The 22,590-nt window shown below is 42.3% G+C and overlaps 1 protein-coding gene across 2 annotated transcripts in view; it reads left to right on the top strand.

The window, feature by feature from the left end:
* Positions 1-22,590, top strand: part of LOC126412402 (serine protease svh-1-like) — a 467,630-nt gene that overhangs the window by 203,169 nt on the left and 241,871 nt on the right. For both annotated transcript variants that reach the window (XM_050081990.1, XM_050082000.1), the window contains 3 exons: positions 15,129-15,380; positions 15,489-15,589; positions 15,697-15,875. In XM_050081990.1, coding sequence (XP_049937947.1) covers positions 15,129-15,380; positions 15,489-15,589; positions 15,697-15,875 — 532 coding nt within the window. The remainder of the gene's footprint in view (positions 1-15,128; positions 15,381-15,488; positions 15,590-15,696; positions 15,876-22,590) is intronic.

Below are 22,590 nucleotides of genomic sequence, written 5' to 3'. Positions count from 1 at the left end.
GGCACTTATAGATGTACTTAAATATTTCCGTGAGTTGTAGTATCATTCAGTGTGCTGTGGTGGTTAGTGTTACTGGCATGCCGCGGGCCACCAGTTCAACCCTGAACAACAGTATTTTTTTGTTGTTTGCTATTCATTGTTTCTGTAAGGTTCTGAAGATATCTTACGTGTTTAATGTTTGTATATTCTGGAATATGTAGAAATAGTACAGTCTGGAATATTCTATATTTGTATAAATAGCAGCAACCTATGTTCAGGAATTCAGTTCTCTTGTAGTTCTGTGTTGGTGTCAGTAGTAAACATGCTTTGCGTTGTAAGAGTTGTAATTCATTGATAACCCTGAGTTCCAGTTTGGAATTGATTGTGGTTTTGATGTGACATTGTTTGGTGGAGATGCATGGCTCCAATTGGGCAACATAACAGCAGTCTTACACAGAGAGGAACCTGAATACAAACTGTACATCATTCATAAGACCCATATATTCAGGAGACAGATGCAGTCCAAAACAGCAGTAACTCAGCTGCACATCAGGCACCTATCAGTGTTTTCCGGAGATACTTGTCAGGAACCAAACATTTGCCTCAAGGGACTCAGCTGAGTCACCAAATAGAACAAGTGGGATGATATGATGTGTTTTGCAAATGTGTACCTTTATCTAGAGGGAACAGTCCAGCACTAGTTTAAGAATAATGAAGAGAAACTCAATAGCTGGGACAAAATACCAGGCTGAACTGAAGAAAATGGTTGGTGACAATCAGTGGCAAGTCCACCTGGTGGAAGAATCGAACAAGGTCAAATGTCATGGTGGAATGGCACAGTTGTAGATAAAAAATGATTTGACCCTGTGCCACATCATGTATCTGAATATGACAGAACTGGACAAAATCCACATTTGATGAAAAGAGTTGCAGAAGACATATGCAAGCACTTCTGTTAAAGTATATCACAACAGACGAATTCATCAAATGGTGCCAGCACAATGTGGAAATACAATAATAATAATAATAATAAAACACACTCACAGGGGTGGGGAGTGGTGGTATGGGGTGGGGTGGGGAGGCCTGGTGAAAGAGACATGCTCGACTGTTGAATGTTGCCCGTGTGACAGTCATAGGAGACCACCACAAGCTCACCTCTCTCGTACACAGGATAGTAAGAGAAGAGACACAGCAATGGATGGCAGCCAGAAATTTTTCACTGAGTATAGAAGAGACAGCAGCCTTTGATGTTGACCTGGTGCATCAGGAGGTAGTAGAGAATATTGAGGAAGAGGTGTATCAGTCTTTAGCACTAACCTCTGCCACCAGCTAAACATGCCCGGAAGAATGGGCTTGGCTAACTAGGACTCATAGCTGTCAGACAACAACCCAGTCCCAGACTAATGTAGCTACTACCAAATCCTCTGCCAAGTACTGTGTCCCACAGAAGAACAGACATTTGGAGGACAGAGAATGACACACCAGTGTGTTTCCACTCTGCATGCCCTGGACTCGTAAGCAACTGCAGAAAAAGAAGGTGAATTTATGACAAGTATTATGCTGACAGACATCAACCATCAAACAGTTCTGTTGATGCTAGTCAAATGCATATGATTGTAGTCAACCTGTGAGACAAAGCGCATCACTGTACCATAGATGAGGTTGCTCTCCAACATGCTGTAGCCATTCCCTGTTAGATTTACTACTACAGAAGTACCAGACACTAGTATGAATGCTGAATTTAGGAAAACCAAGCAAGGTGACCATTTATGGAAGTGAGGCCACCCATGATGCAAATTCTCTGTGGATAACAGTCATGAAGATATCAAGAAATCTCGTTGATGTCATCACTGATGGCTAACTTGTCCAGATGATGGTTCACTTAGAAGCTTCCACTTTTGTAATGTCAGATGCTATTGTTATCAGCTACAGAGACTACAATCCATGATACAAAAATTATTGTGCTGAAAGTTATGTATAGAAAATACACCCAGCCAACAGGAATGCAAAGTGCAATGCAGAGTAGCAACACTTATAAAATAAGAATGAAAATAACTTAGAAATTAAATGCTGAAATTTAAAACAAAATTTTATTTGGTTTGTAATACATCTTATACAAAATGTTTAAAATCTCAGTCATGATTCTGAATCACTATCACTCGATTCTATGTTGCTCATTTCTTCATACAGAGCATCATCCTCCATACCATGTAGTGCATTGGATATCAAACATTTTTTAAATTCTTGTTGCACAGTCTGATTTGGAACACGCTTCCATGCATCATAAATCCATCGGCAAACTTGCGACAAACTTGCCCGTTTTACACATCCTGTTGGTGTTAGTTGTCCGTTGCTTTTCGAAAGCCAGTCTGTGTACATGCGTTTAAGCTTGTTCTTAAATGGTTTATTTAAACAGACATCAAGTGGTCGCAGAAATGACATCATCCCACCTGGAATTACTGCCAAGTCTGTTTTGCTTTCCTCTAATTTTTGTTTTACTGCAGGTGTTGTATGGCCTGCGTACGCATCTAATACCAACAGACTGCCATAAACCAAGCATTGCGCCAGGATGATGATTCCACACGCGCCAAATACATTCCAGCACCTTGTCCTCTGAAAATCACCCAGTTTTGTTTGCTCATACAATTACAGTTTTTGGAAACACTTCTGATTTCAGTAAAGTCTTTGACTTGAAATCTATGAATGGGTGTAATTTATGTCCATCTGCTGTGCAAGCAAGCATGACAGACATCTGCCGTTTTTCACCCCCTGATGTAAGAACACTTATGTCTTTCCTTCCTTTGGTGTAAACCATATAATTTGACAACATGTCAAAATATACGGGAGTTTGGTCAGCATTTCCTACCTGACCAAGAAGGTATTGCTTTTCTGTGCACTGCCTAATTACGAAGCGCTGAAATTCCAGAAGTTTTTCTTCATAATTTTTCGGCAGCTTCTGTGCAACGGTTCACCTCTGAAGCGAAAAACCCCAGTGCTTCATAAACAGATCAATCCAGCTGTGACTAGCCTTAACATTTTTGATTTTTTGCTCTCTAGTAATTTCATGTGCCTTAATTTTAAAAATTTCAGCATTCACAGGCAGGAATTTCTGACGATGTTCCTTAACAAATTCATTTAAAATTATTTCTTGCGCATGATATCAACCACACTTTGGCCTACTAAATGCTTTTATGTTACTTGAACATTCAAATAATTTGTTTCTCTGCAGTTGCCATTGCCTGACGTTGCTCTCATCAATCCCGAACTGCAGACCTGCAGCATGATTAGATCTTTGTTCCATGAAAGAAATATCTCCCCTCTTGGATTTGGTACTATAATGAAGCACTTCACTATAGTTCACTAACATCAATAAGCACTTCACAAAATTCCATGAAGCAATAGGTGCCGCTACGTGAAATCTTAATGAGCCCCAGCATATCAACTCGTGCAACAATCCTAGAGCCTTGTGCATTGTTGGTAATTTTGTGTAAAGAAATTTATTTTTGTTGCTATGAATATTTGAAAGGCTGCTACATTTGAAGATGAACAATACAGAATTTCTATTTACGGTACTTCATTGGACAATGTATGAAACTGCAGTGGTCAAACCTTGGGGCGGGAGAAAAAAGCTCGTCTTCTACCGTTTTTTTTTTTTTTTTAAATTTATTTACTGACACAGAGGTTTTGGCGCCAGTATTTATCTTTGTTCCAACAAAACATGCCTGTGTACTGCTACATATATTTGACAGCAGAAGTTAGTTGTGGCGGCATCTACCAACATTTTTCAGAACTTGTGCTTACTTTGCACTCGATTCTAAGCTGCAGGCGGTTTTTTGGATTACAAAAACCAGACAAAAAGTGAAGCGTAGATTCAAGTAAATACAGTATATGGCATGGAGAATCAACTTCACAGTGTGCATGTGAAGATCATGACGTACACATACACCACTGTAATTTAAAAGACGTAGAAATTGTGAGGTTCATGACATGCACCATTGTAATTTAAGAGAGATAGACATTCAACCTTGTGAGAGTGTTAAATATTTGACACATGGTCCATTACAAAAATAAATAATTATAAACATTGTTAAGGATTTCAACCACCTTACACAAGATACTTGGTCCATAATATAAAATAAATTGTTATAAACACCGTTAAATGCTATAACCCCCTTTATATAGATGCCTTAAAGATTCTCATAAAAGATCAAGCATTCAGGAATACAAAAGAGGAAAAAGCGTCTGTGGAGAGGAGAGGGCAAGGGCGCTGAGGTGGGCATAGCAGGCAAGGGTAAGATCCGGATTAGAATTACCAGAAATAAATCAAACCACTCACATTACTCATATATATACAATCTATACTGCAATATTATTTAAGTATGCACCCCTTTTTTGCCTTTTGTCATCTTGAATGCTTCATCTTTTATGAGAATCTTTAAGGGTTCTGTGTAAAGGGGTTTGTAACCTTCAATGATGTTTACAATCATTAATTTTATATTGTGGAGTTGTATGAGACATGCTCTTATGAATGGTGGTTGTAATCCTTAATGATATTTATAACTGTACATTATTATAACAAACCATGTATCACATATTTAATGTTCTCACAAGTTGAACTTCTGTCCCTTAAATTACAATGGTGTATGTCATGATCTTCACATGCACAGTGTGTAGTTGGTTCTCCATGCCATATAATACAGTGTCATCTTGTACCTTACAGAAATAATGTAAGCAGCTTGTTAAATAAACAGCTCCACTACCTGGTTCCCTGATATACCATAGATTGCACGATGCATAATGTAATGTCGCTGTGATGATCTTTGACAGCTGTTTCACTTATGTTTATGTTGATTACTGCATAGAAACAGTGAAACTAGATAAAGTTACCCGTTTTATTTCACAGCCTTATCCTGTTAATAAAGTATGCAAGTCACCAGCCAATTAACATATCACAAAAATGTTATCACTTTTACTTACAAAGCATTGGGTTTACATAACCAAAGATGTATATTTTAACAAGGACTTGCGGTCCACACCAGTTAAATGATTTTTGACGTTTGTAACACTTAAAATGTAGATCTCATGATAAATTGTACAGTCAAATGGCGGCTATATCTGTTGTGACAGTGCCATGACATTCAAAAGTGCCGCTACGTTAGTACGCGAACACGGCGATAGAGGCGCTCCGCAGCTTGGCCGAGCGCGGGAGCGCCACCTGGTTATGAACGGCGCCGGCCGCATGTCACGGCACGGCAGTCGAATGACAGATACGGAGTTAGTAACATGTAACCCGCTAGTGTTTCTACTTTTGTATATCCACGCACTTTATTAGTGATTAAAGGTTATAACACTTTTGGCGACGAGGATGTGATATTTTTTTCCTGCGTTGTGGACTTGTGTGTTCGTGTCGGGGCAGACATGGAACAGCTTATGCAAGCACTTCTTGAACAACAAACACAGCTGACGGCTGCTATTCAGGCGCAACAAACACAGCTGACGGCTGCTATTCAGGCGTTGTCGACGTCGCTTACTCATCGTCTGTCTTCCTCTTCTCCGCCTCCGTTCCCTCCTTATGACGAGGCCGCTGAAGACTGGGAGGATTATGAGAAGCGTTTGCGGCAACACTTCTTGGCTTTCGGCGTTGTCGACGCTCCTATGTGTAAGTCGTTATTTCTATCTTGGATTTCCCCACGGATCTATCAGCTGCTATCTCAGTTAGCCCCTCTGCGGGAACCTGCCTCTCTGTCCTTCCAAGAAATGTGTGACTTATTGTCTAACTATTACCGAAAAAACACCCATGTCGTTGCCGCCCGCGTGGCTTTCTACCGGTGTCGTAAACAGCCCCATCAATCTTACCGGGCTTGGGCGGCGGAAGTACACGGTCTGAGTCGGAAATGTCAGTTTGTCACGGACACTCATCATGAGTCTTACGCTGATTCAATGGTTCGGGACGCTATTTTACGGCTTGCTCCTGATAAAGAAGTTCGGCAACGTGCCTTACAATTGCCAAACCTGTCGTTGTCGGCAGTTCTCATCATCGCTCAATCGTTTGAAGTGTCTCACGCTGCTGGTGCGCAAATAGACGCGTGGTGTGATTTAGGCGCTGTACAAACCACTTTCGACGCAGACAATGTGCCTGTTTCACAGGGAAACGACGATGTGGCGGCGGTGCACTCGCGTCAACAACGTCGCGTTGGGCCGCCACGCTCGCAGCGAAAACAGCAACCACAGAAGCAGGTTCGTTCCGCCCTTCCTTCTTGTCCACGTTGTTTCGTACAGCATGACAGAGCCGCGTGTCCAAAACGTTGGGCCACGTGTAATTCATGTAGGAAAAAAGGCCACATTGCTTCTGTGTGTCAGTCCCCTAAAGTTCCTGTCGACGAGGACGAGGCATCGGACATGGATGTTAACTGTGTGCTTTCTCAAACGAATAAGTTGTTTGTTACTGTTCGTGTTCTGCATAAAGACATTCGCATGCAAGTGGACACTGGCTCTGCAGTAACTCTCATTAATTCTCGCACGTATTTGGAGTTAGGCTCCCCTTCCTTGTCTCCAGTTACGCGCAATCTACGAACTTATAATAAGCAGAAAATTCCTATCGTTGGCCAGTTTGATGCTTCCACTGCCTACAAGTCTGTTGTTAGGCCCCTCACGTTTTATGTGGTGGATCATGCGGGCACTGAAAACCTGTTCGGTTATGATGCTTTCCAGTTGTTCGGGTTTTCCATTGATGATGATGTGCACCTCATATCTGAGGACATTCCGTATCAACAGCTGGATGGCTTGTGTTCTGAATTCTCATCCGTGTTCTCTGCTGGTCTGGGTCGGGCCAAGGATTTTGAAGCCCACATTACTGTTAAACCTACGGCTCGCCCTAAATTTTTCCGGGCACGCCCTATTCCGGTGGCGTTGCGTGCGCCTGTCAAAGCTGAGATAGACAGGTTAACAGCTTCGGGGATTCTCCTTCCTGTTACCTCCAGCGAATGGGCATTGCCCATCGTGGTGGTTTCTAAACCAAACGGGAGTCTGCGATTGTGTGGTGATTTTAAAGCCACTGTCAACGCTCAAAGCCTCATTGACACTTATCCTCTTCCCCGTCCTGAGGAGTTATTTACCAAGCTCGCTGGGGGCCAGTTCTTTTCCTAACTTGACTTATCGGAGGCGTACCATCAGTTGCCGTTGGATGCATCTTCCAAGGAATTTCTCGTCATCAACACTCCTTGTGGGTTGTATCAGTACCAGCGGTTACCATTTGGCGTCGCTAGCGCGCCGGCCATTTTTCAGCGGTTTTTGGAACAGCTCACGGTGCCCGTTCCCGGCTGCATCAACTACCTGGATGACATTGTTGTCACGGGGGCCTCCACTGAGGAGCACCTTTGCAATTTGCGTTCACTGTTTCGGGTTCTGCATTCAGCAGGGTTGAAGTGCAATCTGGACAAGTCTCAGCTCTTCCAACCCTCCATTGTGTATCTTGGTTTCCACTTGTCCCGTGAGGGTATACGTCCTCTACGACAGCACGTTGCGGCCATTACCGCTCTACCCCGGCCGTCTACGGTCAAAGAACTTCAGGCGTTTCTAGGCAAGGTTGCTTATTATCACAAATTCATTCCCTCTGCGGCGGCGGTGGCTCATCCTCTGCATCAGCTGTTACGCAAAAACGTTCCTTTCTGTTGGTCCGCCGAGTGTGAGCAGGCTTTTGTCCGCCTGAAGGCTCATTTGCAGTCGGCGCCTTGTCTTGCCACATTCCGTCCGGGTCAGCACTTGGTTCTGGCGACTGACGCATCACAGTATGGCCTAGGGGCTGTTCTCGCCCATCGGTATGAGGATGGGTTGGAACGACCCATCGCCTACGCTTCCAAGACCCTCAACGATGCCCAACGGCGTTACTCTCAAATAGAAAAGGAGGCGCTCGCTATCATTTATGCTCTGAAAAAGTTCAGCGTTTTTTTGTATGGTTCTAAGTTTCACCTCATCACCGACCACAAGCCGCTGGTCTATCTGTTCAGCCCCTCGGCGTCGCTTCCGGATAAGGCAGCTGACCGCCTGCAACGTTGGGCCTTATACTTGTCTCGTTTTCACTATGAGATTCACTATCGCCCCACAGCCCAGCACGCCAACGCTGACGTGTTGTCGCGTTTGCCGATGGGCCCCGACCCGGTTTTCGATCGAGATGAACTCCTCTGTTTCCACATTGATGAGGAAGAACGTCGTGCGGTCGAGGGTTTTCCACTTACAGGTTTGCAGGTCGCGTCGGCTACTGCGCGGGACCCGGTCCTGCGTCAGGTGATCGGTTTTGTTCAGCGGGGTTGGCCGGACAGGACCAAGGGCCGGGCGTCGGATCCCCTTCACAACTACCATGCCTTGCGCCTTCGTCTGTCTGTTCGTGAGGGTGTTGTTCTTCTGGCCACGGATGGCGCATCTCCACGGGTTGTGGTGCCCGCCTCTCTTCGCAAAGATGTTCTCAAACTATTGCATGAGGGCCATTGGGGGATTTCTCGGACTAAGTCCCTGGCCCGCAGGCACGTTTATTGGCCCGGTATCGATTCGGACATCGCCCACATGGTCGCTGCGTGTGATCAGTGTGTTCAACAACTGGCTGCGCCTCGTACTCTGCCCTCTCCGTGGCCTGATCCGGCGCAGCCGTGGGAACGGGTGCACGCTGACTTTGCCGGCCCCTTCCTCGGCACTTATTGGCTACTGTTGATTGACGCCTTCTCGAAGTTTCCGTTTGTTGTTCGATGTCCGTCGCCCACCACCGCGGCGACGACGCTGGCTTTGTCGAAAATCTTTGCGCTAGAAGGTCTTCCATCCACGATTGTCACGGACAATGGCCCTCAGTTCTCTTCGCAGGCCTTCCGTGATTTTTGTACTGGACAAGGGATTCATCATGTTACAGCACCGCCCTTCCATCCGCAATCGAATGGGGAGGTCGAGCGCCTTGTCCGCACTTTCAAAAGCCAAATGAAAAAATTCCTTAGTGATTTTTCCACAGATGACGCTCTGTTGCAATTTCTGAGTTCTTATCGCTTCACGCCTCTGGGTGATCGCAGCCCTGCTGAACTCTTGCATGGCCGCCAACCGCGCACCCTACTGCATCTGCTTCACCCTGTCAGGCCTTGTGCTGTGTCCCCTAGTGCGGGAAAATACCCGGTGGGCGCCGAAGTGTGGGCACGGGGGTATGGATCTCGCCCTAAATGGATTGCAGGGGTGGTCCAGGCTCTTCGCGGCCGCCGGCTTTGTGAAATACGTACGGACGACGGCATGGTTGTTCGCCATTACGACCAGATGCGCCCACGAGTGGTGGCCACGCCGGTACCACCGCCCCTTCTTTCGTCTCCACCAGCCCGAGAAACCAGTCCTGTCGCTGCTGCCGATCTTCCGGGCGGGTTGCTGCCGCCGCCGTCGCTACCGCTTCCGAGTATGCCGGAACCGGCCCCAGTCGCAACGCCGCCTTCTCCGGGACCCATCTCACTGGAGCACACCCCCAGGTCCACGACACCTATGGATGCTGCTCCGGAGTTTTCACCCATCATCTCGTCCAGGAGGCACGTTCCATGTGCAAGCTTCCGTCCTGGACATTTTCGACCTTACTCTCGTGTTTCTCCGCGGGATCTTCTCGGGACCTCCCAAGAGGCCATGGATGTCTCCGCGCTGTCCGTGTCTCCACGGCAGTGAGCGTTTTTTTTTTTTCAAGGAGGGAAAAGTGTTGTGACAGTGCCACGACATTTAAAAGTGCCGCTACGTTAGTACGCGAACACGGCGATAGAGGAGCTCTGCAACTCGGCCGAGCGCAGGAGCGCCACCTGGTTATTAACGGCGCCGGCCGCATGTCACGGCACGGCAGTCGAATGACAGATACGGAGTTAGTAACATGTAACCCGCTAGTGTTTCTACTTTTGTATATCCACGCACTTTATTAGTGATTAAAGGTTATAACAATATCCTTTAGTAAACATACCTAAGTGGCATTTCATGGATCTCATGGACTAGTACTGGTTACAGCAGAAAAGGGGAAGTATCTGTCTGAAAATTTAAGTGAGGCAAGTCTAAAAGCTCTAAGTTTAACACAGAGGTGGTTCAAATGTGGCCAAAATACCAGAGACTGTGGAAAGTACAGCTCCTTAAATGGCACACAGTAAAGTTGCTTGTTAGTGGTAAACAGGTAAACACTCAAGTGTATAAATTGTTGTGAAGTACGGATCATATTGAATTACAAACTGTGATGAAGTATTACTATATATATATATATATATATATATATATATATATATATATATATATATATATATATATATATATATATATATATATATATATATATATATATATATATATATATATATATCTCTGTGTGTGTGTGTGTGTGTGTGTTGGACATGTCTTATAGATCAGACACTACTTTTGTGATACAGAAACTGTGTGTGTGTGTGTGTGTGTGTGTGTGTGTGTGTGTGTGTGTGTGGTGTAGAAACCTGCATTACTAATGAGATTGTGACAGCAATGTATGGTATAGTGATTTTTGTTTTATGCTTCTTCTGTTGTGGATGACAACACATTTCTCTGTGTAATGTATTGTCTTCCAGTGCTGGAGCCGTCATTAGAAGCTGTAACACCTCAGAAAGCAATTACAATCTCAATCGGAAACTTGGGCTGTTCAGCTTGCTGAGTTTGTTTGAGATTATGACAGCTTTCTGAGTTGTTATAGCCTCCAATGATGTCTTCAGCATTAGGAGACAAAAATTTGGGCAGAGAAATATGCATTGGACCACATTCTAATGCCCAAAAAACAAAAACCACCTGAATTGTATGTGTATTGTGTATTGAAACCAGAGACCTAAAAATGACAAAGAGGCTTCGTCCCACCGTAGCCCTCAGTGGTTCACAACCCCACAACAGGCCACAGCAGTCCACCCACCCCACCGCCGCCCCACATCGAACCCAGGGTTATTGTGTAGTTCGGCCCCCAGTGGACCTGCCTGGGAATGTCTCATACCAGACGAGTGTAACCCGAAATGTTTGTGCCGTAGAGTAATTATGGTGTACTCATACGTGGAGACAGTGTTTGTGCAGCAATCACCGACATAGTGTAAATGAGGCTGAATAAAGGGAACCAGCCCACATACACTGAGGTAGATGGAAAACCGCCTTAAAAACCATCCACAGGCTGGCCAGCACACCGGACCTTGACACTAATCCACCGGGCGGATTCGTGCCGGGGACTGGCATGCCTTCCCGCTCAGGAAGCAGTTCGTTAGACCATGTGGCTAGCTAGGTGGGCCTGCATTGTATGACTACACAGAGTACCCCAGGAGGAATGGTAAATATTCTGGGATATGACAGGAATGATCACTAGGAGGAAAAATTTCTAGTAAACTTGGGCTCTAAAAAAATTGTGTCCTATCCTATCCTTTGGGCTCTAAAACCCACACCTTCAGTTTCATGAAATGTATTTACAGTTGCATATAAGAACAACTGTATAACGGATTGACAACAATGAAAATTTATGCTGGATTGAGACTCAAATCTGGATTTCCAGCTTTACATGAGTTGTCACCTTAACCGCTTTGGCTATCAGTGCACAACTAATGGCCAGACCTAAATGTCCTTAAGTTGTAGTTCCTGCATCACAACCTGAACTCGTACACACATTATGTAATTCGGGAGGACATTTTATTAAAAGTTGCTGCCTAGTATTGGCAGATAAATACAATAATACAGTGCCTGTGTTGTTAAGAAGAATGCTGCAAAATTCCTTTATACGTGACGATGCAGCTTTCAATTAAAATGTCATTACGTATATGGAAATTGCATAAGGTGTGAACAAGCACAGGTTGTAACACAGGAACGATGATAACATATGGAAGTTCTGGTCTGCCTGTTCGTTGTGCACTTGTAGCCAAAGCGGTTAAGGTGACCACTTACATAAAGCAGGAGATCTGAATTCAAATTCTGGTCTGGCACAAATTTTAAATGTCGTCATTCCCCTATACAGCTCATGATTGTTTGCAATTGCAAATACATTTCATGTGTTTCATAATGGTTGTAGTTGCTGCAGTGCTTGTTCCTTCAGACATATGTGTATGTCTGAAGGAACATTGCATTATTCTTCTTAACAACACAGGCAGTCCAATATTGTCTTCATCTACAGCACTGTGATCCAAATCTCTTCTATTGCAAGCTGTATGCTTTTCATACTTTGGGTTGCAAGGTAATAGGACCAAAACAAGAAAAAATTGTTCAGTAAATATGGGCTCTAAAATGCAAACCTTAAGAGGTAAGAGCACTTCCTCATCTTTGATTCAGTGAAACAAATATTTTCTACTGTAAGCTCTGTGTTTTCCATACTTTGGGAGGAGATAGTATGGGTAAAAACAAGAAAAAATTTTGTATTAAACATGGGCTCTGTAACCGCATTTATTATGATGTGGGTGTGGCAAAGCTCTCTGCTCCATGGATACTATGCCTGTGAACCAACATACAAATGTTCCCTCTTATTATCATTGCTGAATATTGTTTATACTTATTTAAAAGTAATTACAGTGAGTTTATTTGGCATTTTATGGCAGTAGATGAAGCATGGAATTAAAATTATGTACCAGCATTGAAGGAGGGATTGAAGCAGCGTCTGGAAAACTTTGAAATTCCACTCAGGGAAGCAAACGTTTGCAGGACAAGTCATCTCTACCTTTCCAGAACTCTCAAGGTATGGTTCACATATTATCACCAGAAAGGCTGAACCATCCCTGAGGTGTATTATACTTCAATGTTGGACAAATTTAAGATTTATATTTGTTTTCTAAACACCCACTTCTGACAAAAAAGTTCTCTTTTTATCAATAAAATATTTTCTTCAGCACACTTTTTATGGAAGCATGAAAGATCTTCATTTCAGAGAGACTTCACATTAGCCACATTCACAATATCTGAACTCCAGTAATTGCATTTTGCTCCCAGTCTTGATGAAATCACTGGTAGGATGAAAATTGACATTGTCTGATAAAATTTAGACTGAGATAACAAAGTTATTTGTACATTTGGATAACTTTATTTTACTGAGTGTATCAGAGAAGTGGAAATTTTTTGAACTACATGTACAGATTAAGAAGGTGAGTAAGATGAAAAATTTGCAGTTCAGGATTATCACTCCATTTTCAAGTACCAGAATGTGGTTTCAATTATATGTCTGTATCAGAGGAAAACATATGCATGTCTTCACAATTTAGATTTTTCTTTGTGAGGCCAAGAACTTATGCTATGGCATTACACTAATGCACAGCATAAACAAAACAGTAATGGCAGTGAATGATCTCCAGGCACTATATTTTTGTTTTGTTTGCACTTCAGGATTATCACTCCATTTTCAAGTACCAGAATGTGGTTTTAATTATATGTCTGCATCAGAAGAAAATATATGCATACTCATTTTCATCATTGCCAATTAACATTTTACAATCATCACATGCACATTATTATAACAACATTTGTATTTTGTTTCAAATAAAGATAACACATATACTTCAGTTTGGTGCACTTTTGTGTTCATTATGCCTATGGGTGCCCAAAAGCTTAATAAAATCCTTTTATTCTGAATTTCCATCTTGCACATATTTCATTCATGTTGTAATGGCTTCATTATGCTCTTTACTGTTAATATATCCTGCTGTAAGCTCCAGCATTGCAAAACATATTGTCATCTTTGGGTGCACCCTTGTGTCTTATCAACTGATCTATAATTAGAATGAAATTTGCACTCTACAGCAGAATGTGCGCTGATATGAAACTTCCTGGCAGATTAAAACTCCCCCAGGCTGTGGCTAAGCCATGTCTCCGCAATATCCTTTCTTTCAGGAGTGCTAGTTTTGCAGGTTTGCAGAAGAGCTTCTGTAAAGTTTGGAAGGTAGGAGACGAGGTACTGGCAGAAGTAAAGCTGTGAGTATGGGGCGTGAGTCGTACTTGGGTAGCTCAGTTGGTAGAGCACTTGCCCACGAAAGGCAAAGGTCCCAAGTTCGAGTCTCGGTCTGGCACACAGTTTTAATCTGCCAGGAAGTTTCTGATCTATAATTGCTGTCCAACATTTTAAATGTGTATGCCCAATTGTAAACTATCATTAGAATGACTTTATGGATGCAAATAGTCTTCAACAGTAACATTTGCCCTGCTATCACTGAGCATGCTGTAGAACTTAACAAGGGGGTATGGGCAATTGTTTCACCACTTAGTTATTTTGGCCACACATACTTGGTTACTATCAATATTTATTATGCTAGACTGTCACCTTTTTTCACTACCTTGTGTGTGTGTGTGTGTGTGGTGTGTGTGTGTGTGTGTGTGTGTGTGTGTGTGTGTGTGCGCGCGCGCGCGCATGAATGCATGCAAAGCAGTCTCAGGGCAATAGTGCAACAACAGCTAGAACAGCTCCAAGGAGAGCATATTGAAACAGAAATATATTCCTCCTGGATATATGTGCAAGCAGTACAAAGGACTCCTTAAAATTCTCAGACATCAGTATCCAAAAATGCCCAAACCAATTTCACATTGATGCACACAGTCTTCTTTCCTTGGCTTTCCTTTTACCCCTTTTGTAGCAATTTGAACATTTTCAGGACATGATACCTCATCTATTTGTTCACAAATCTACCCCAGCAGTCAATAGCAACAAAATGTGAATTCATGTAGAAACTGGTACCTCAAAGACTCACTGAGTCTCTCTTTCATCTGAAGCCATTACATATGTAATGGTTCTCGTTGCATGTTACTGTAGTTAATTAAAGTATCCAGAGGTCTAATGGTACCAATTATATTAGAGCATTATTTTGAAATTTTAAAGTTTTACTTATGACCTGTTAAATATATGTGGTTAAATGTGGTGCTTTCCAAATGACTTTCATTGTATTTAAATCTGCTCATATGTGTAATTGTATGGTCCAATAGATTTTGGTATGGAACACATCAAATAATCAAGACTTTACTACTCACTGTTTTTCCAGATGTAGTTTTACAGTGAAAATGATGTTCACATATCTCATTAAGAAATAGTGTCTAGAGTATTCATTAGAAATTTAAAAAAAAAATTGCAGAAGATCCAGTCATTTAATATAAACTGTCCATCCTACTTAAGGATAAAATGGATTATTACGTTATTGCTACAGGTTGTGTTGTAAGGAATGGTCGAGACTATAGTGGAACAGCTAACGTATCTGTGACTGGTCTGCCATGCCATTACTGGAATCATGAAAAGGTTAAATCATCTCTGGAGAAAGTTATTCCACATGAACTAAGATCAACATTAATTAATCACAATTACTGTCGCAATCTGAATGGGGGTGAAAGCCACCCTTGGTGTTTTGTTGGAGATGATGTTAGATTTGAATACTGTGATATTCCTATTTGCTGGACTACAGGTTTGTGCCGGATAAAATTGCGTATTTATTCATGCCTAAGATAAGAACCACACATTATCAGATTATTCCGTGAATAAAAGAAGAGCCATAACTGCAGTTTTGTTTCAGGAATCAAGAAAACTCCAGTAATTCAAGGATGTGGGCCAAAGAAATTTGAGTGTCAGTTCAATGAGTGTATAGATGAATCCTGGGTTTGTGATGGTGATAAGGTTGCTGGCTGATTTTGTATCTAAATGTTTTTTCTCTTTGATTTTTTTTTAAATTAATAGATTAAAATATTTTTGAAGTAATATGACAAATTTCTTCCATGTGGTAGGACTGCAGTAATGGCCATGATGAGACAGATTGTGCATCTTATTTGGACAGTTTTTCAAAGTTCTCCTCAAGACGTTTGAAAGGTCATGATGTTGAAAAATGGTTATACACAAGTGTCAGCAAATGTGCTCGTAGATGCCTGGAAGCTACAGATTTCATGTGTCATTCCTTTAACTATAAGTAAGTATTTAGGTCAAAATTTATGTCTGTTTTTAATTCATTGTTGACAGGGAATAGTGACAAGAAAAGGTAATAATGAATTGTGCTGTAGAAGGCTTTTTGCGCATTTGTGCTGTGGAGTGCTTTTTGCGCAAAAATCAGATTAAACCTTTATTATATCCTGCTGCTGAATAAAACGTTGCAGTCTGCTGTGCCAGCACCTTAGCTCCTCATTCTTCACCACAGTCTGTGTACAATGCACTTTGCAGTCTACATAGCCACAAATGGATTTATCTTTCATTTAATGTCTTTTGATATGTATTCACCGTCTGCAGCATTAATTTTTTGTAACAGTTTATGAGACTGATCTTATGGAGGTATAAAGGAAAGTACTTCTGAGCTATGACACAACTCTGTTTGACACTTTCTACACTCCTGGAAATGGAAAAAAGAACACATTGACACCGGTGTGTCAGACCCACCATACTTGCTCCGGACACTGTGAGAGGGCTGTACAAGCAATGATCACACGCACGGCACAGCGGACACACCAGGAACCGAGGTGTTGGCCGTCGAATGGCGCTAGCTGCGCAGCATTTGTGCACCGCCGCCGTCAGTGTCAGCCAGTTTGCCGTGGCATACGGAGCTCCATCGCAGTCTTTAACACTGGTAGCATGCCGCGACAGCGTGGACGTGAACCGTATGTGCAATTGACGGACTTTGAGCGAGGGCGTATAGTGGGCATGCGGGAGGCCGGGTGGACGTACCGCCGAATTGCTCACCACGTGGGGCGTGAGGTCTCCACAGTACATCGATGTTGTCGCCAGTGGTCGGCGGAAGGTGCACGTGCCCGTCGACCTGGGACCGGACCGCAGCGACGCACGGATGCACGCCAAGACCATAGGATCCTACGCAGTGCCGTAGGGGACCGCACCGCCACTTCCCAGCAAATTAGGGACACTGTTGCTCCTGGGGTATCGGCGAGGACCATTCGCAACCGTCTCCATGAAGCTGGGCTACGGTCCCGCACACCGTTAGGCCGTCTTCCGCTCACGCCCCAACATCGTGCAGCCCGCCTCCAGTGGTGTCGCGACAGGCGTGAATGGAGGGACGAATGGAGACGTGTCGTCTTCAGCGATGAGAGTCTCTTCTGCCTTGGTGCCAATGATGGTCGTATGCGTGTTTGGCGCCGTGCAGGTGAGCGCCACAATCAGGACTGCATACGACCGAGGCACACAGGGCCAACACCCGGCATCATGGTGTGGGGAGCGATCTCCTACACTGGCCGTACACCACTGGTGATCGTCGAGGGGACACTGAATAGTGCACGGTACATCCAAACCGTCATCGAACCCATCGTTCTACCATTCCTAGACCGGCAAGGGAACTTGCTGTTTCAACAGGACAGTGCACGTCCGCATGTATCCTGTGCCACCCAACGTGCTCTAGAAGGTGTAAGTCAACTACCCTGGCCAGCAAGATCTCCGGATCTGTCCCCCATTGAGCATGTTTGGGACTGGATGAAACGTCGTCTCACGCGGTCTGCACGTCCAGCACGAACGCTGGTCCAACTGAGGCGCCAGGCGGAAATGGCATGGCAAACCGTTCCACAGGGCTACATCCAGCATCTCTACGATCGTCTCCATGGGAGAATAGCAGCCTGCATTGCTGCGAAAGGTGGATATACACTGTACTAGTGCCGACATTGTGCATGCTCTGTTGCCTGTGTCTATTTGCCTGTGGTTCTGTCAGTGTGATCATGTGATTTATCTGACCCCAGGAATGTGTCAATAAAGTTTCCCCTTCCTGGGACAATGAATTCACGGTGTTCTTATTTCAATTTCCAGGAGTGTACATCAGCTGAAAGTTTACATCATGAAGGGCTCCATGTTTGAGAATATATGTTTGTTAAGATTAGTGACCTTTACTTTTTAACTCTGAACTGTTGCTTATTGATTCAGTTCCAGAGTAAGTGTGTACTACTTCTTAACTTTAGACTTTTTCTCCATTGCAATTTTTCCTGTGCTGAAAACTGAAAGCCCTTACCTAGCTTCAACTTTCTACCAGTAATAGAAAGTATGCCTTTAGAAATTAGATTGTAATGATTTTCCCTTTAGGAAGATTGTAGCACTTCATAAACACAGGTATTCTGTTTAACATGACTGACTTTTTTCTTAGCCCATACTGGCAGATAGAATGTGTTTTCTAGTTTTTTTTTTATTTTTTGTGACATCATCTGCATTTTCATTGTATTCGTGTTCCATGATGTGTGGGAAATCTTGTAGCCAGGACTGCAGAATGGAATAAATCACCAAACCAGCAGGTACTGCAAAATAGTCTAGCAGCAAAAATTATCCCACCTTGCAGACACTCTGTGTCCAGTCAATCCTTTGTACATACAAGAATACAAAACAAACTTTTAAACAGTATGAGATTCTAAATTACTTAAATAATAAAGTGAATACTTTCGAATATCACAACCATCATTCATTGGTCAGGCAGCCATTGGGTAGTGCATCATTTTCTCCAAAGTCATATAATACACCACATATCTCCTGTCTTAGATGAACAAGTCACTACATTCTTACCACAAAATTAAACAAGGAGTATTCATACTCATGAATAACTTTTGGCATTTACAAACTAAAACAGTGACAGTTTATCTGTTAGCTATAACCACCTTTTTAAACTTTGCAAACTGAAAACCATTAACATATGGTACTTGTACTAAGTATTTCTGAAGAAGAGAAATTTGTTAACATCGAGTATTGATTTAAGTGTCAGGAAGTGGTTTCTGAAAGTATTTGTATGTAGCGTAGCCATGTATGGAAGAGAAACATGGACGATAACTAGTTTGGACAAGAGGAGAATAGAAGCTTTTGAAATGTGGTGCTACAGAAGAATGCTGAAGATTAGATGGGTAGATCATATAACTAATGAGGAGGTATTGAATAGGATTGGGGAGAAGAGAATTTTATGGCACAACTTAACTAGAAGAAGGGATCGGTTGGTAGAACATGTTCTGAGGCATCAAGGGATCACCAATTTAGTATTGGAGGGCAACATGGAGGGTAAAAATCGTAGAGGGAGACCAAGAGATGAATACACTAAACAGATTCAGAAGGATGTAGGTTGCAGTAGGTACTGGGAGATGAAGAAGCTTGCACAGGATAGAGTAGCATGGAGAGCTGCATCAATCCAGTCTCAGGACTGTTGACCACAACAACAACACTAAGTATTATTTCATGTAATTCTATTTTAAACCATTGTAAACCATGACATAATCCTAATCATGTTATCTGCAAACCACCCAAAAAGAAACAGTAATGATTGATCATTGTTCTGTATTTGATCTCAAGTGTGCTTTTATCAAGATTACACAAACACCCTTACCCAGTAGCCACTAATTCCATATGAATGGAAATTATTGAAGTAAATAATAATTGCAAAATGTTCTGATTATAAAATATTTTTTACATTGTCTCTGCTTCTTTATACAAGTGGACTATCCAAAAAGAGGGCTGGTAAACTAGTTGCACCTCTATTTTAAACTATCAATAGTTTGGTTAAACAGGATGAATATTTATTGCTTTATCAGGCCCGTGTGACCCTTCAATTCTATATGTATGGTAAATATCATAATATTTTAAGCATAAGTTATCTGTAAGTTGCTTTCATTTAGTTACCACTGTAGCACACACTTAAATTCTGTTAGTCAAACTAAACATATTTGGATTACTCAAGGTAAAAGATGTAAGCTTTTCAACAATAACACACAGACACACACACACTCACACACACACACACACACACACACAAACACACACAGAGAGAGAGAGAGAGAGAGAGAGAGAGACAAACAGACAGACAGACAATTAACAATCTTTTGTTGCCTTTCTTACTATACCTCTTTATTCTTTATTTTATATGTTATGAACAGCTCATCAAGCTCAGACTACTGTGTCTTTCTTATTCGCTTATTATATCAGTGTATGAAATAGGTCATGTAGATAGGTTCCTTTACTTTGCTGCTTTGAAGAAAACCCCAGAACCAATGGTTTATCCTTCCACCAATGGATATTCCTCAAAACAAGCATCCAAGTTTCACAGTGATAGTGCCCCTTGTTTCATCCTCTGTTCAGGCATAGGTCACTTTTTCTTTTTTCCATCTACACCATAAACACCAATCAGTGTAATTGCTGATATTTGTTTTATGGTTATAAGGCTGTGGTCCAAGGCATAATTCTCTGCCCAATGTTTCATCTTCCAATGCTGGAGGCTTCATCAGAGGCTTTGATGACTCAGAAAGCAGTACAGCCCCGAACAAGCTCATCAAACAAAACTGTTTATACGTAACATGATGATGTCATCAGTCCACTACCTAAGATGGTGGAGTTGAGCCTATGTGTGCTGTGGAAACTGTGGTGCCATTTATTTTACTTAGCAGTAAGGCCAACAACTTACCTAATTTCAGTCCTTCTTTTCTGTTAAAATTGTTTCCATGCTTCTGACTTTCTATGACCTCTCTGTACATCCGAGTCTCATTATTATTATGCAGTGTTAAATATTCATGCACCTTTCTTGTTGGCTTAAACACTTTATCAGTACCATGTTGTCTGAGTACTTTACTGAAGCTTTTTACCTAAACGAGCTGCCAAAGAAACAGTCATAGAATCAGCCAGGATATTGCTTAGGAGAAAACCAACTAGCAGTAATTCAATGAAAGATAAGATGAAAGTTCTCTGAGATTTAAATTCTGATAAAAACATTCTAATTCATCCAGCAGATAAAGACAATACTACAGTCATAATGAAGAAAGAAGACTAATGCAATAAAGTTCAGGACTTATTAGAACCAGGAAGATACAGAGAACTTAAGGGAGATCCCACAACTTCTGTTCTCAGGCTAATGGATTAGCTATTAAAGGCCTCTATAATTTTTCCCATTGACAAGAAGGTCTCATCAAATCAGAAGCATTGTCACCAGCATTGTATAGTCTACCAAAAATACACAAACAGGGAGGGTGTTCCATTGAGACCAATTGTTAGCACCATTAATTACCGGAGGTATGAAATTGCCGAACATGTAGCCACTCTCCAGTAATCACTTATAAGAAAAACTGACACTTATATTGCAGATTCTGGTCATTTTTTGGAAAATTAAAATCTTTTAGGCTAAGCGCAAGTGTTATTATGATCAGGCTCAATGTCATATCACTGTTTACTAGGGTTATTCTTCATGAGGTTATTTCATAGTTGGAAAGTATTTTTACAAAGGATATGGTAGATGTCTTTAGACATTATCTCGCATCAACTACTTTCAGTGGGACAACAAATTCTGTGAGTAAACTGATGGTGTGGCCTTGGGGAACCCATTTAGTCCAGTTGCAGATAATTTTTGTATGGAAATATCTGATTAAGCAGTTCTTCAAAGAAGCAGTTCTTCAGACAATGAGGAAAATACACTTATGTATCAAAATAACGTATGGGAATGCAGTGATGTGACGTCATTGACAACCACTGATATTTCAACAGGAGCACACCCTGCCATTTTCAAGGCAAAACTGCAATTAGTAAGCACTGTGCAAGCGAATTTAAAACCCTTCCATATAGATGACATGCACACACATGCGCGCGCCCACGCACACACACACATACACACACACACACACACACACACACACACACACTCACCTATTTTAAACACTAGTGCAATTACAAAACAAAGATGGATGGGTGAATGGTTGAGGTAGCATAAACTCTGTCCCTCTGTTTTTTGACAAGTGAGAGAGCAGGATTCCACGCAGAATTTAAACAAAAACCACCATCTCTATCCATAAGGTTACTTGCTAATTTAATTTCAACAGCTTCCTTAATGAAACTGTCCCAATAGCTGGAAGTGCATGCCAGAATCTCCATCTTGTTACATTCCACAGTATGAACAGTGCCAAGACAATGTTCTGGGTGTGTATGCCACATATGCTCAGTACACCGGTTCTCAACAGTCCTAATACTTTGATCAATGTATGACATGCCACAGCTGCAAGGAATATGGTAGATACCCACCTTATGCAAAACAAGATCATCCTTTATAGAACCTAAAAGGATCCTGATCTTAGACGGTGGACAAAAAGAAAACTTCACATCATGTTTCCACAAAATCTGACTGGTCCTGTTCAAAATGCTCCCTGCGTAAGACAAAAAGTCTATAGACTTTGGGTGCTACCTTGGCAGCAGTCACCCAGTGCACAGCTGGTGGATAGTGCAAAGCACATCTAATCTGCCTTTCACTATAACCATTCTGACGAAAAGTGACTTCGAGATGGGATAACTCAGGTGACAAGCTCTCGGGGTCTGAGATTTCATGGGCCCTGTGAACCAAGGTACAAAGTACCCCTTCACATTGAGCTGGATGGTGACAGCTATCAGCCTGCAGATACAAGTCAGTGTGAGTAGGCTTCCTATAAATGGCATATCCCAATGTACTAGCCACCTTCATCCTGACCAACTCATCATGGAAGGGATTGGAGCCATCTCTTTCCATCTCCATTGCAAAACGAATATTCAGATGTTCTAAAAAATTGGTCAAATTTTCACTGCCATGAGGCCAAATAACAAAACTATTGTCTACATATCTGAAAACATGCATGTTTTGAAGCCACTGGCTCCAAGACATGTTTATCGAAATCTTCCACAAACAAATTGGTAATAATAGGAGACATCAGGCTTCCCTTCAC

Source organism: Schistocerca serialis, chromosome 1 (genome assembly GCF_023864345.2).
Source record: "Schistocerca serialis cubense isolate TAMUIC-IGC-003099 chromosome 1, iqSchSeri2.2, whole genome shotgun sequence".
Taxonomy (NCBI): domain Eukaryota; kingdom Metazoa; phylum Arthropoda; class Insecta; order Orthoptera; family Acrididae; genus Schistocerca; species Schistocerca serialis.
This window is presented reverse-complemented; position numbering and strand designations above follow the sequence as displayed.